Raw genomic sequence first — 16,271 nt, forward strand, 5'->3', positions numbered from 1 at the left:
ATCTTACATATTTGGGATCATAATATACCTTCTGCTTATATTCTGCTTTTGCTTCATAGTATTGCCCAAGCATTATCTCATGTCTTTGAAAAGTCTCTGAAAACATGATTTTTGTCTGAGTGTGTGCACACACACCACTCCACTGTAATGCCATAGGTCATAGAGCAAGTCCATCTTTGGATGTTTAATGCGTTTTTTGTGTGTGTGGTTTTTTTTTTTTTTCAATTCTAAACAATGCTGCATTAAACATCTTTTAATAAAAAACCTTTTTTGGAACATCACTCTCTCTCATCTCTGAAAGGCTCTTTATGTCTGCTGTTCAACTTTATCAGAAAGGTTGTACGGATTTACATTCCCACTGTCCTTCTCACCCCACAGCATTGGTATTATCCTTAAAAACTATTGCCAATCCAAGAGATATACACACAAACAGGTAGCCCCTTAATACACATGCCTTTGATACTCAAGGTCTCTGGGCTGAAAGGGGCAGGGAAGCTAAGCAGAGGTACCCCAAGGAGGTGGGTGGGGGTGGGTGGGGAGGCACAGAGAGAGGGGAGTTGTGGACAGCTCAGCTCTTTGTCCTTCTTACGCATGAAATAAAAGCTGTCGGCCTCTGCAATGTGTTAATAGCATAGCACCCAGAAGGTGCTGGTGGCCCCTAGGAAACAGCATTCCACAAATCATTGCCCCAACCCTTGTCCTTCCTGCCCTCTGGCTCTAGTAAGGAGTTTAAGTCTTCATGTCCAATTATAATGGTCAGGGAAGCTGCCTTCCTGTGTTGACACATCTCCCGAAGTCACTGTCTTGTTGATGGGATGCCTCCGGGGCTCTGAGAAAAAAAGCTTGTGCTGTCTTGGGATTGCCAGTCGAACATTCAGGGCTTATGCAAACCCGCTTTGGGTCTGGATGCTGGGAGCCACAAACCCCCCTCCCTGGACTGTGCTGCCGAACTTTCTGCCATGATGGGAATGCTTTTCTCCTCTGCTGTCCAGTACAGTAGCAACCAGCCACCTGTGACTCCTGAGCACTTGAAACGTGGCCAGTGTGCCTAAGGAGCTGACGTTTGAATTTTAGTTAATTTAAATGTGAATGCTCGCTTGTGGCTGGTAGCCACTGTGGAGAGCCTAGAGTTGTGGAGGGGTCTTGGGGCAGCCTGCATTCATGTCCCCAGTTCTTCACCTCTGCTGTCTCCACACTCTTTTCCATTTGACTCTGTACGTCTCCTTGCACCAATGAGACAGTCTAGTTCTCGGTCTTGAATCTGTTTTGGCTAGCAGAGTGTGGTACAAGGGGTGTCATGCCAGGTCTGAGCCAGAGCCTCCAGAGTCTTGTACATTTCTACTTGGCTCTTGCTCTTTTGTGCCTACCTTGAGAGCATGCCTGAGCTCGCCTGCCAGGGGAGGAGGCACGGAGAACAAGAACAGAGCCATCCTCACTGTCCCAGCCGAAGCCATCCTAGATCCACTGACAAGTCTCAGCTACAGACAACAGAGCCCCACTTGTGACCTGCAGCTGGCTGTAGATGCGGAAGAGACACCAGCTGACACGAGGAAAACTGCCCAGCTGACCCACACACTTGAGCGCTGTGTCAATGGTGATCCTTTCAAAACACTGATTTGGGACTTGTTATGTGGCATCATTACAATAGATAGTCTGTCCACGTTTGTTCTGTAAGGTGGGTAGGGTCAGTGAGGGTGGACGAAACATAGGAGAGCCTGTCATGAGAGTCAAGAGAAAAAAGTGGTTCCAGAAGGGAGTGGTCAGTGGTACTAGGTGCTACTAAGGGATCAAGTAAATGAGCCATGGTCAAGCACTCTAGAAATCCAGGAGTTAGTCTTTGATTGCTTGCCTTCCCTCACCTTCTATCAAGAAATCCTGTTGTTCCCACCTGAATCCATCCTCTCTTCTCCTTATGCACTGCTAGCATCCTCATCCAAGCCACCATCACACCCTACCTGGCCCTTTCCAGGAGCTTCCTTGCTTGTCCCTTCCTACTTTGTCCACCGTAACCCATTGTTAGTAGCCATATCCACTGTCCACTGCTTACATACCATAAGTGGTTTGCTTGATGTCTATGATAAAATCCAACCTCCCCATGTGGCCGACCAGGTCCTGCCTCTCCTTCTAGCCTCACTTTGTTTCCCTTTGTCCCAACCCCCTACCTTCTAGCCACATGGATTCTTTATTTTGGGTTGTTGAGCATGCTAAGCTCATTTCTACCTTGGGACCTTTGCACAGGATAAACTTTTTGCTGGGGATGCTCTTCTCCTGTTACGTTGCACGTCTGGCTCTGTAGTCCCATTCTGCACAAATGTTACCACCTCAGAGAGATCTTGCTTGACCACTGAATCTTAAGTCACCAACTCATTGCTACCATGTGGCTTTTGTTAGGTATGCTGAGGTACTGTCTTTACACTAGAATGGAAAATCCTTGAATTCAGGGGCCTGGTTTGTCTGGGTCACAGCCGAGTGCCCAGTGCCTAACAGGGCCTGACACGTGGGAGATGCTCAGTAAATGCATGTTGATTGAGTGAACATTCGAGAAGGGTTTTCTCTTGAACCTTTGGCTTCTAAGGTGCATCTAGGGTACATATAACCCTACATATAACTGAAAACAAAGTCCTGTGATACCTCCTCTTGACTGTATATGGTACTTGAGCAATTAAAACTAAAATGAAGGGTGTGCCTGGGTGGTTCAGTCCTTCAAGTGTCCAACCTCGGCTCAGGTCATGATCTCACGGCTTGTGAGTTCGAGCCCCGTGTAGGGTTCTTTGCTGACAGTTCAGAGCCTGGAGCCTGTATCAGATTCTGTCTCTGTCTCTCTGTGCCCCTCTCCCACTCACTCTCTCTCTCTCTCTCTCAAAAATAAACATTAAAAAATTTAAAAACAGTAAGACAGGTCGTTTTAATTAGGTGCAGTACAATATGCAAAATCCAACAGGATATGACCCAAAGGGTGCCACAGATGCATCCCATCTGGCCCAAAGGGGTTTTCCTTATTTAAAGAAGGTGGGCATTGAAAAAACCTAGATTCACACAAAAATCTGGATTTCTAATTTCTCTTGAAAAATCAGGAGACTGGTTGGCAACTTCAAGTCTGCAATTCCCAGAAGGCAAGGATGTGCTGGAGCTCAGTACCAGGGCCCATGGGTACTCCACACTGGCATGGTCACCCCGCCCCGTGAGGACTGGCACTGGCTGACACCTGCTATTCTCTGGCCCTGGAGAGCATTTGGATTTAAGCGCCTGTATTAAAATACTGACATGGTTATCTCTGGATGGTGGCTCAAAAGCAAACTTGTATGTATGTATGTATTTGTTTATTTTGTATTCTCTCAATTTGCCATTTCAAAAATTTCTGCAATGAACATGTGTCATTTTATAATGAGAAAAAAATCAATAAACATTACTTTTATGAAAGGTTATACTATAGACTGGAAGGACAATTTGCATGAGACGCCCAGAGGAAATGAGACTCCTGAAATAAAGTTTTCACTTGCTATTTCCCCAGATACCCCACAGGCAGGAATTCACTCTCTTTTGCCTTTTGGGATAAGGGTCCTTTGTCCTGATTTATTTGCAGGCACATATCCATAAATATATCTGCTTTGCCCACAGCAAGGCACAATGGTTCTATTATAATAAAAAATGAGGCAGAAGCCAAAGGATTCTAGGCTTGAGGCAACTTGATGGCTTGTTTAATCCCCAAACAAATACCAGGAGAATATTTCAACAACCCTAAATAAATTGTGGGTGTCCTTTGGAATTTCGTATCAGTCATTTACCTTATCAATTCCATCAAGTCTGGGACTAAAACTATTCTTGAACAACATTTGCCTCCCCAGAGTCAGACACCAGGTTACCTACAGGCATGCATGTGGTGGCTCTGAAAGCCAGGATCCTGTCCCAAACTAGCAGGAGGGGAAAGACACTGGTGACGACCTTGACCCGGGGCACCGCACCTATCCGCAGTGGGCGTGTTGGAGGGAAGTCTGAGCTACTGGCCGCTTGGGAGAGGGAGGAGTGGAGCTCTTGGGGGAGCCCCAGATGAGCATCAGAGAGGCCTTGAAAGTGACCTTCAAAGACTGGGGAAGGGTGGGCCGCACAGGAAGCGGGGAGGCGCTGAGCACAGGGAAACAGCCAAAGAGGAAGCAGTTCATACCCGCTATGAAGCGTGCAGCTCCCACACCGGGCTCAGTGTTGACTGCTTTTGGCAGCTTCATGATAATGGCAACTGAGATACCAACAGTGACATGTGTCCTTACTGAGCACTTAGCGTGTAAAACACTTAAATGGGGATGATAATAGTAACAGTGATACGTAGCTCATGAGGCAGCGTTTGAAGATGATCTCCGTTAAAATTCACACCACCTTACTGACACTATGTGCATCTTATAGATGAGGAAGCTGAGGCGGAGAGATTAATGACTTGTCCAAGGTCAACAGGTATGGAGTGCAGTCCTGGGCTCCCAACCCAGGCTGGTCTCCCTTCAAACCCAATCAGAACTCGCACGGAGAGGAGAGGCGAAGTGTGAGGCCAGGAGGAGAGAACGGAAGTGTCTGCTGCAGCCCAGCTGGGTATGCACCAGGCACTGGGTGGATACTCCCATGTTTGCAGCTTGGAGGGAGCAAGACAGTTCCTCTTTCTTCTCTTCTTCCACTCCCCAGATGAGGAAACAGAAGAGCAAGGAGGGACACCAGGGGAGGCCTCAGTGTGGACAGACCGTTGTTCCAAAAAAAAAAAAAAAAAAAAAAAAAAAGAAGAAGAAGAAGAAGAAGAAGAAGAAGAAATGTTTTCTCTTTGTAGTTAAAGGAGGGAGGTGGGATGACGAAGAGAACGGAGACCAAGAAAGAGAGGGAGAGTGATTAGCACTTCTGGGAATGCATCCTAAGGAAATCATCAGAAAAGAGAAGGGGAAAAAAAAAGAGGCTTTTTGCACAAAGATAGTCATCAGAACATTATTTACAATGGTCCATTACTGCCAAGGCAACGGGAAAGGGCAGAACCAGGCAAACTCTGGAATTTCTACTCAATGGAATCCTTGCAGGCATTAAAGAGGATCATTATCATTAGGGAGGCGGCAGAGCGGCATGGGGAAAAGGGGCGAATATTATAACGTCAAATGAAAAAAAAAAACAAAACCAGGGCTCCCAATTCTTGGTGCAATTATGTAAACATCTGCAATGCGCATTGCTGGTACGGAAGAAGAGGCAGGCAAAATAGACCAGGGCTGGAGGGCTTCGCGAAGGGGAAGGGGCCCAGGGTGAATGATCTTCTACCTTCCCCTCTTCTTTCCATATATTCTAGAACACTCTTTCTTCAAGTCTCAACTGGTACCTGCTAGTGGTGGGTGAGATGACGCTAAGCGGTACCTGAACATCTTAAATAACAGTTCTGCATGTTAATGACGCTTCTGGTTATATTTTTAGGTGTGTCAGTGACAGTATGGCTATGTATTAAAAAGGAGTCTTTATTTTCCAGAGATACGTATTAAAATACGTATAGCTCAAATGAAAGGTCGCCTGGGATTTGCTGCAATCAAACTATCTGAGAGGAGGGTAAGTGGGCAAGGGCGAAGAGAGGAAATCGCCTTGGCCCTGAGCTAGAGAGTGCTAGAACTGGGTGATGGGAGTGTGGGGTCGCACTCTGCTATTTCATATATACTTGAGATTTTCTGTAATAAAAAGTAAAAAAAAAAAAATAAGTTCTGCATTTTCATGGTTACCTTCCACTTAAGACAAACACCACTATACAACATGGTGATCTAAAGCTTCCCTGTAAGATACACGTACTTAGCATAAACGTGAACGCGCTGCGAGGGAGTAAGTAGGTAAACAGTAGACTTGGTATTATGAAAAAGCGGAAGAGTGACCATGGCTTAGAGTGGAAGAGTGCCGGCCCTTGGGACGGTTCAGATGCTTTTCAGGCCCTAGGAGACTGGGAGACGTGAGGTGCACGGCTACAGCCCCCAGAGAGGTGGAGGTCCCCACGCAGCGCCCCCTTTTGGTGCTGTGCCGCCCGCCCCTCCTGCACCCTGGGACGATTCTCCCCACCCAGGGGCTCACCGGCAGCTGTTCTCCCCCTCCACGTGCAGCGACGACTCAGCCCGTCGGAGGCCCAGGCGGGCAAAGGAGTGATACAAGGTGAGTGCCACGTCGCTCAGGCTGTGGGTGCCATCTGGCTCATCGTACACGTTCTCCCAGTAGGAGCGGAGGCCCGGGGTGCCGGCGGGGTAGTTCCCGTACAGATAATAGTCCAGCTGCCCGATGATTTCCTGATTCACCACGGCTTCGAATTTTCGGGCAAAGAAGGTGGGCCTGGCTGTCTGCTGTGCTCATGGGATAAAAAAAGCAGTGTCAGGGAGTGGGATGGGGGAGGGAGTGGGGGTTTGGGGAGCAGGGCTCGGCAAGCCACCCTGTCTGGATCCACATCCCAGCTCTGACACTTTCTAACCTCTCTGTCCTCAGTTTCCCTATCCGTAAAGTGGAGATCCTCAGAAGTGTGTTAGGACTGAATGAGTTAATATTTGGAGAGCATTTAAAGCAATGATGGGCACAGAGTAAGCATCATTTAAATGTCTGTTAAATAAATGACGTCCTAGATGTTTATAGCTGAGATGGATCTCAGGAATCATTTAGCTGAAGGTCTGGGGCAAATATAGCCTACAGATATATTTTAGTCGTCCAGCAGAGTGTTTTAAAATTGAATTAGCTGGCAATATTTAAAAAGTACAAGAGTTCACAGAAACAACTTTTAGCTTTCCTTTAAACAGAAATACATCTGGCAACATCCAGGCCCCTATTCCTACATGGGAATGACTGCTTAAAGCTGGAGAGCAAGGGGGCGCCTGGGGGGCCCAGTCAGTTAAGTGTCCGACTCTTGATTTCGGCTCAGGTCATGATCCCAGGGTCTTGGGATCGAGCCCCGCATCAGGCTGCACTGAGCGTGGAGCCTGCTTGGGATTCTCCCTCTCCCTCTGCCCCCTCTTCCCTGTGTGCCCACTCTAAAATAAAAAATAAAAAGGCTGAAAAGCAGCTGTCCCTTTAGATGGGCATATCCTCTTCAGCTCACTATAGTCTCCACTACTCCCTACTGCCTCCTGGGCACTGCCACTGATTTACAGACTCACAAGGAACTCCGAGAGGTACTGATCAGAACAATCTGTGGGAGTGAGACTTAGGAATCTACATTCTTAACAGGTTTTTGGGGTGATACTTTTATAAGACTCCAGGGTAAGGTAAATGGTGCCTGACTGGGCTAAATACCACAGTCAATTGAACATTTTTAAAAAAATTCAGATTCTGGGGTCCATCCCCAGGCCTACAGACTCAACATCTCTGGAGATGAGGTTTAGGAATCTGGAGGCCAAGAAGCTTCCCAGGTGACCATGATGCAGTATTAAAAGACCACGTACGTAAACCAAGTTTTCAAGGAAACTGAGGTCCAGAGAGGGAAAGGGACTTATCTAAGGCCATACAGCAAGCTAATGGCAAAGCCAAGATGAAGATCCTGGGTTGAGGATAAAGAAGGAAAATTCTGAGCCCGCTGTGACCTACTGGGTCTTATACTAATATCTGGGCAGGGATCAACAAAGGGCCATAGTAACTATTTCCAGCTTTGCAACTACTCAACTCTTCTGTCATAGTGTGAAAGCAGCCACATAGTAAATGCAGCTGTGGTCAATGGGTGTGGCTGTTTTCCAAAAAAACTTTATTTACAAAAGCAGGCAGTGTGCTGGATTTAGCTCAGGGGGTGTAGTTTGGTGACCCCCGTCTAGGACTGTGGAAACAAAACCCAGCCCTCCCTTGGGGAGCTAATGGTCTAGTGTTATTACTGACCTTAAGCTGGGTCTAACACTGTTTTCACTACAGTGGGTTAATAGCACCAATGACCATAAAAACCACCGAGCACATACTATATACACCGAATGCTGCGTTATATCACCACCTCGAATCCACAACTCTGCAAAGCAGGCATTATGAGTTTCATTTGACCCAGAAGGAAACTGAGCTCATATACAAACTCACACGGCTGCAGGACTCTCAAGCCCAAGCTCTTTCCACTATGCCATCCTAGGACTGGGCTGCTGGGTAAGCTGGAAGCTCCCGAAAACAAACATCCTTGGTATTATCCTGAAGATCCCCTCACTTCTTGGCTTCATGAACCCTGTGGCGGTTCACGGACAGTATTTAATAGTAGTCTCACTCTCCCTGGGAGGGGGGGGGGTGGTGGTGGGTGGGGAGTAAGTTCAGTTCAGTTACCTTACAGTAGTGCTGGAAGGAGACCACTTGGGGTCAAATCCTTACACTGCTACTTCCTAACTATGTCTTTAGGCAAATCACGCAGGGCTTTAGCTTTCTCATCCTTAAAATGGGTATAATAAAATATGTACTAAGCACAGAGTCTGGCACACGGTGTTAGCTATTATTATGTGACTATTGTCACTACTCCCCAAAGCCTGCTACGAGGGGCTTCTAGACCTTCATGTTCTTGAGGCAGAGAATGGACTCAGAGGCCGGCAGCCTCCCTCATCTGCTTGTGATTCTTTATTCACAGCTGTATCTTCTAAAAGGGCACGTTTCTATATTTATCACTCTTCTTTGAACAAGAACTCTAAGTTCCTTACAGGCAGCAGTTTCTTAGACTCTAGATGTTGGGGGATATTCTTGATCTCTGTTTACTGTGAGAGGAATAGCTGTGAGCACGTGCGAGGTCTCTGTGTGAGCTCGTCTTTACCAGAGACCACGATGTTCCTGGGAGGCTGGGGCTGGAACGCAGATGCCGCCACCAGGGGCAGCGTCCCACCAACTGCCGTGGCCATTTGCTCTAAATGATGAAGGTCCTTGGCATTGAGGCAAACAGTTGGTGCTCTACAAAAGCGGGAATCTTTTTTTTTTTTTTCCTTTTGAATAGGTCAGCTATTTCCCCTGCGACCCTCTTTCTGCTCAGTAGATCCTTTCTCCATGGACAAAGGAGTTAAATGTCACCCAAGTTCATACCTAAATTAACATGGGTTTGAAGAGGTCCCTGGGTAGCTCTTAATCTGCCACCAAAAACAGGCCTAAAAGAATACTTATTGCAGCAACCGCTTACAGAGGTGAAAGATGTTAGGTGGGCACCTTGAGGAAATCTGAATAATGAGACGAAACCCTCTGTGTGTTCTGCACCCATGTGGACACAAAACCAGGGTGGCAGTGGGGTTTGATGGAAAAGAACCAGGTCTGCAGCTGGAGGCATCTGGGAGGGACCTCCAGCCCTGCCACTCCACTCTGTGTCCACGGACAAGGAAGTTAGCCCCTCTGTGCCTCAGTTTCCCCACGTGCACAATGGGGATGCTGCCTACCCCAGTGAAGCCAAGGCCCACAGAGGTCCTGGCACAGAGCCTGGTACGGGACAGATTCCTACTCCTGTGCTTCTCAAGCATAAATAGCCTCCTCCTCTACCTGGGAATCTTATTTATGTGCAGATTCTGCCCCAGGCCAGCTGGAGCAGTGGAGATGGCAGCCTTCTAACAGCTCCCTGGTGATGTTTATGCCAGCTCCCTGGACCACACGCTGAGGAGCCTGCTAAGAGACTAGAAGCTCCACTCGGGTGGGGGTGGCCGTGTCCTCCCATGGATGGTTCTATTATGTGTCAGAGTGAGTCTGCGGGGGCGCCTCAGCTCGGGTTACCCACCTGCATTCCCTCTGTGTTAGTGGTTGGGGAAGAAGCATACCATCTCCACGTGGTGGCTCTGGTGACCTCAGAGTGATGTGTTTAACCACTCTGTAGCATTCTGCTTGCCCTCTCAGCAGCAGGTGCCAGGGCATGGTGAGGGGGGTGAGGCGGGAGCGGGACGGGCACTCACACAGGACAGAAGGAGGCTGCCATCCAGAAGAGGTCTGGGCGCCAAGCATCCTTGGGGCTCATGGAAGCAGATGGAGCATTTATGACGCCCTGCCTCTGCTCCCCCCAGGACCCTAAGTCGCTTGGCTGTGCCGAAACACTGTGACGGCAGTAACTTTTCTACCTCTTCTGACTTCTTCGGGTTCACAGAGCGCGGTGTTTTGCAAACCTGACTGCTCATCAGGATTCTCCAGAGTGTAACACATCAAAATAAAAATTCCTTGGGGCGCCTGGGTGGCGCAGTCGGGTAAGCGTCCAACTTCAGCCAGGTCACGATCTCGCGGTCCGTGAGTTCGAGCCCCGCTGATGGCTCAGAGCCTGGAGCCTGTTTCCGATTTTGTGTCTCCCTCTCTCTGCCCCTCCCCCATTCATGCTCTGTCTCTCTCTGTCCCAAAAATAAATAAATGTTGAAAAAAAAAATAAAATAAAATAAAAATTCCTGGACCTCAACAGAGATTAGAAATTCTCAAGTGGGGGTGAGTTTGCCCCCAGAGGACATTTGGCGATGTCCGAAGACATTTTTTTGTTTTCCTAACTGGAGTGTGTGGCTAGATCTAGCGGCTAGAACCCAAGAATGCAGTCTCACAGCCAACAACGCACAGGACAGCGCCCCACAACAGAGAACTATCCAGCTACCATGTTCGGAGGGCTGAGGTTGAGAAACTCTGCCCTGGGTACACTCAACTTGGAACCCAGAAATGTATTTTTACTGAATATTTCAGGGGATTCTGACTGAAAAGCAGTAGAGAGAAACAGATTTGGAAACATACATAGCCCTGTGGGACCTCGAGTTTTTTTACCTTTCTATGCCTCACTTTCTCTATCTCTAAAATAGATTAATGATAATATTATCTTGGGATGCCTGGGTGGCTCAGTCAGTCAAGCGTCTGACTTCAGCTCAGGTCATGATCTTGCAGGTCATGGGTTTGAGTCCGCTGTCGGGCCAGAGCCTGGGGCCTGCTTCGGATTCTGGGTCTCCCTCTGTCTCTCTCTTTGCCCCTCCCCTCCCCCCTCAAAAATAAACAAACATTAAAATTTTTTTTAAAAAACCAATAATACACTCTCTATGTGTCACACAAGGTTGATGTGGGGTTCATGAGTCAATACAGGCCAAGTGGCTAAAACTGTTGTGGCCTGGGGGGTAAGTGATCAAAACCCGGTGGCCACAGTTGATGCTGTCACTGTTACTACAGACACCCAGGTCTGGAAATGGCAAGATGAGAAGACTCGCAGGCCCGGCCTCGGAGGCCTGTGGACGTGTGCCGGGAGGGCGTGGGCCAGGGGCTGGCAGGGGCCCCGGTGGGCTCACCTGGAAGCGGTGGAAATCCTGCGGCTTGAAGTCGTTGGGGGAGCAGCCGCACCAGTCCACGATGTGCTTGTACTGGCACTTGCAGCCCAGCTTGCGGTTCCAGTTGGTGATGCGCAGGTTGTTGTCCACCATGGTGTCGCAGTGGGGGCTGTTCTCCAGGACGGTGTGGAAGAAGGACTGCGGGGAGACAGGGACCAGCCTGAGACCTCCTCCAGCCTCCCTCGAGTGGGCTGAGGTGGTGGTGGTGGGGCCTGCCTTCCTCCAGGACCACCTGACTGCGCAGGGACTCCCCTCTCCTGGACACTCATTGGGTCTCTGCAAATGGGGTCAGCTGCCAGCTTGGTCCAATTCAGGCTACACAGGATGTTTTGTCCAAGTGGCTTCATTCTGTTTGCAAGTCTAATGCTCTGAGTGTTGCTCTAAACTGTCTTTCCCCAGCAGTCTACAATCTGATTGCAAGACGTTTCCTATTGTTCACGACATCTCTGTCTGCCCGGCAGAGAGGAAAACTCCCTCAGGTTATGTCAACACATGGGTACCAGAGGAAACGTGGTGACAATTTTCCAGAAAACCTTGGGCCAAAAGGGCTCCTGCTTTGCAAACAGTCAGATCTGAAACCAAGGGGATTCCTGTCTGAAATATCTAGAGAACAAGGACTGATGCTCTAGAATTTCACCCCTTGGTAAAAGAAGCCAGATTCAGGGATGTTTCAGTCCCAGGCCCCCCTCCTCCTGCCTCAGCCACATGGGTGTGGCTACGACACAGGCAGGGGTGGGGCAGGGCTGCTCGCTGTCCATGGTGCTGAAACAGGCTCCATTAGTTTCTTGTAATCCAATAACTCTTGGCCAACCTCTCCTAGGAATCTGAGAAGGAAGCAATACTGAGAGTGAAGAAAGAGACCAGAGAGAAGAGAGAGAGGAGGGGGGAGGAAGGACAGGGAGGGAGAGAGACAGACAGACAGACAGACGGGCAGACTTCTGTTTGGACACTGTTTTATAACAACCCCAGATACCAGGCAGATACATTCTCCCTGCTCTCTGCTCCCTAGGGGGAAGATGTTGGGGTACACATGTCTGCCTCTAATAAATTTATAGCTCAGCCTTTAGATTTACTCTAAACTGTTTTCCTAGAGGTGGTCTGGGAGAAGGGAGGGCAAGGTATGGATCCTGGAGTGTTAAGTGCCTGTGTGTGCTGGGGCGGGGTTGAGATAGACAGAGCCAGCATCATGAACGACATCTTGATTAAAACAACCAGAGCCTCCAAACAGTCCCTTCTCAAGCGGGGGATGGGCAAAATGGGGCTCCACCCACGAACTCCAGCTGCCCTGTGCTGCTAAATGACATATGCCCATGAACCTGGATTTTAAGCTTAAATTGTCTACAAGCCCACAGAGGCACATATTCTCCATCAAACAGTGGGGAGAAGTTCCCAATTACCAATTACCCTATGTCCTTTCATAATGATACAGAAATTCCCCGAAGATAATGGATGAGGAGGTTATCGACATTGAGAGAAAAGGTGATTTTCGCTGAAAAAGGATTAAAAACTGATTACCTAATGTGTGTGCAGAATAGTAAAACCTGGCCCAGTGATGACAAGCCCATCATCCCTCTGGAGTGACGTGGGCAGTCAACCCTATCAGCTTGGCACTGCTCCAGATGTTGGTGAGGGATGTGGAAACCATCAAATGAGATACGTTGTCTTGTCTGACCTAGACACACAGCCTGAGCCTGAGGCACAGCCAGGAAGAAATGGTAGACCACTCACGAGAGGTGTCATGGGCTCAACAGAAGGGCAACCAGCTCTGGAGTTTCCTGAAGTCAGAAATTAGGAGGAAAGGGAACTGGAGGCCAGAGAGCTGAATCGAGAACCCCCCAGTCAGGTCTGATAAGAAGGCTGCTGGCAACATTTCAGAACTGTGTCCACGCACCGCCCCCCCCCCCCCCCGCCATTTCCAGATGGAGCTGGTACTGTTTCAGAACAGGCTGCAATTGTACACAACCAGGCTTCTGAAATGGACTGCATGTTTGCGTCTCCTCCAAAATCCATAGGTTGAAATCCTAGCCCCACAATGTGATGGTGTTAGGAGGTAGGGGCCTTTGGGAGGTGATTAGGCCAGGAGGGTGGAGCCCTCATGAATGGTATTAGTGCCCTGATAAAAGGGACCCCAGAGAGCTCCCATGCCCCTTCTGGGATTGAGCACAATGAAAACTGTCAGTATGTAATCTGCAACCCAGAAGAGGGCCCTCGCTAGAACCTGACCATTTTGACACCCCAATCTCAGACTTCCAGCCTCCAGAACCGTGACAAGTACATTTTTGTCATTTAAAAGCCACCTAGTCTATTGTATTTTGTTATAGCAGTCTGAACGAAGACACCTTCCCCTCACTGAGGTCTGAAAAGTGGTGACAGGCTCCCTGGAGCTTTTCAAATGCTTCCGGAAGCCATCAGGGAATGTTGAGTCCCAATGGCTGTCAATGCAGGGGCTAGTACAGGTCCAGCAGAAGCCCTGGCTCTCTGTCTTTGAGATCACTGGAATTTCTATTGTGACCGATGAGGCCAACACTAATGTCTATCATGATACGATTAAAAAAAAAAAAACCCTCAAAATTAGAAAAGGGATTCTTCATGTTGAAAAAGTGGTTATTACATGATTGATGACTGTAGAGGATCTGTCAAAAGTTGATGTGGGTGTGTCCTGAAAGAGCCGGCATACACAGTTGTGCGGGTTACACACTGCACAACCCTAGTGGGACACCATCAACACTGTAGGTCTGAGAGGTTTCAATTTTTTTTTTTTTAAGTTTTCTGGAAAATGGCAGTGAAGGGTCTCATTCTATCAAAATCAGTATATTGTGATGATTTTACGACCAATGGAAGCCAAGTGTCTTAAGGAAGAGCTGCCTTTTCTACTTTGCACACATATGCTGTGTGGACTGCTAGAGGCAGTGTCGTATGCCTGTCTATTCCATACCAGAGGCCAGCTATGACAGCACGGACCCTGGTGGCGGATGCAGTTCTCCAACTTCCTGGATGTTTGCAGTCCTGGATGTTTGCAGGACTATGTATTGGACCCAGCATTGCTTTGCAAAACCTTCGGCAAAAATTCAGCATCTGCTTTGTTCCAAAGGCTAGGGCTGGCTCTTACCTTGCTGAGGAACTTTTCCTTAGACACTCACCTCAGCAGGAAGCAGGGTATAGGAGTAAAATTGCTTCATTTTGGTCACCAGATCATCTGTGGAGAACGTCACATACTCCACAAACTTCCGGTTCAGCAAGAACCAATCCGAGCCTCCATCCACAGCAATGCCCTCTGGGATTCGCCGGTCCCCTAGGCGCCACATGTGGGCGTCACACTCCAAGAAGAGTCGGTCCAGACCCTGTTTTCGGATGAACCTGTGAAAGCCAAAGTAGCCCTTAGCCCAGAGGTGCACAGAATCCAAGTGAAATAGCACAGTCATGTCAATAAAAGCATGTATTGACACTTACTGTGTGCCAAGTATTTTTTTTTTTGATGTTTATTTATTTGAGAGAGAGGGAGAGAACAAGTGGGGCAAGGGGCAGAGAGAGAGGGAGAGAGAGAATCTCAAGCAGGCTCCACGTTGTCAGTACAGAGCCTGATGTGGGGCTCGAACTCATGAACTGTGAGATCACGAACTGAGCTGAAACTAAGAGTCGGACACTTAACTGACGGAGCTACCCAGGCACTGCTACTGTGTGCCAAGTACTGAGCCAGGGGCTCTGTGTGTAGTTTGCCACTTTTTCTACACAAGTGAGACAGGTCCCTATGTCCCCATGAGGCAAGCACTGTCAATATGCCCATTTTATGGGTGAGGACGCTGATTAGAAGGTTTAGGGGGCTTGCCCAGTACAAGTAGATGGCAACAATCATCTGCTATATCCACTTCTTCCCTACGGAACTTTTGAAATCGCCTTTTCGTGCCATGAATGCTTTAGCACTTTGGTGAATACAGCCTATGGATGCTCATCTTGGAATAATGCTCTTAAAGGCATACCTCAAATATGTAGTATTAAAAAATATTACAAAAACCCCAGTTATGATGTAATTCATATGGTTTTAGATTCACACAAGAAAGACAGGATTACAAAATATTTTTCAAAACACCAAATTTGTGTGTGTTTCTTTTGTAACACATGAGATAGCAAGATGTTGTGGCAGGTCTAACAACTGGTGTAATTTTGCAGAAGAGGGGAGCAAAAATGATACTTAGAGGTATACGCATCAATCACAGTGATACAAAAATACGTGATTCCTTACAGTTACTGCGAATACTGTTGTGGTTTGTTACCTCCATTTAGCTGGATTTCAATTAGAGTTCAGTGAAAATAAAGATCACTTTCTTCCCAGCCAAAGTTGTGGGCCCCTAGAATTCTATCGGAGAACCCCAGATTAAGAACTCCTGCTCTGGAGTGTATACATATTTGGGATTTGCAAGGTGGGCAGAGCAGAAATGGTACTTCCTGTTTTGTAGATGCAGAAACCAAAGATCAAAGAGCTAGCAAAACGGATGTGTTGGGAAGGTGGGCCAAACTAGAACCAAGCCTTCTGACGTGAACCCTCAGTTCCTTTGCAGTAGGAGACCCACACCTGCTGTGTGCCAGGCACTGTGCTGGCCTGGTGCAGGGAAGGGAGAGGGAAGGATGTTGCTGTTCCTCAGGGTGCTGTCTCACTAGGACCTATAATCTCCTAACTATAGTCTCCTAACCCAGGGGCTTTGCTGCTTCTCCAGCTCATACAACATAAAATCAACCATTTTAAAGCACGTAATTCAATGGCATTAATACATTGACCATGCTGTTCAACTGTCACCCACGTAGTCTCAAAATATTTAAGCACTCCCAAAGAACACCCTATACCCATAAGTAGTCACTCCACTGCCTTCCTTCTAACCCCTAGCAACTATCAGTCTGCTTTCTGTATCTATGGATTTACCAACTCTGGACATTTCATACACATTCACACATACAATATGTGGCCTCTTTGGGTCTGGCTTTCTCTACCAACAGTAATGTTTCCAAGGCTTCATCCTGTGTTTCTGTCTACCCAGCATCCAC

The 16,271-nt window shown here is 48.0% G+C and overlaps 1 protein-coding gene across 1 annotated transcript in view; it reads right to left on the bottom strand.

Moving 5' to 3' along the window:
* The window catches only part of XYLT1 (xylosyltransferase 1), a 309,644-nt gene that overhangs the window by 18,499 nt on the left and 274,874 nt on the right, over positions 1–16,271 (bottom strand). Inside the window, exons 7-9 of the mRNA XM_043560440.1 lie at positions 14,375–14,591; positions 11,196–11,372; positions 6,067–6,329 (exon numbers count right to left, since the gene is read on the bottom strand). Coding sequence (XP_043416375.1) covers positions 6,067–6,329; positions 11,196–11,372; positions 14,375–14,591 — 657 coding nt within the window. The remainder of the gene's footprint in view (positions 1–6,066; positions 6,330–11,195; positions 11,373–14,374; positions 14,592–16,271) is intronic.

Source organism: Prionailurus bengalensis, chromosome E3 (genome assembly GCF_016509475.1).
Source record: "Prionailurus bengalensis isolate Pbe53 chromosome E3, Fcat_Pben_1.1_paternal_pri, whole genome shotgun sequence".
Classification (NCBI taxonomy): Eukaryota; Metazoa; Chordata; class Mammalia; order Carnivora; family Felidae; genus Prionailurus; species Prionailurus bengalensis.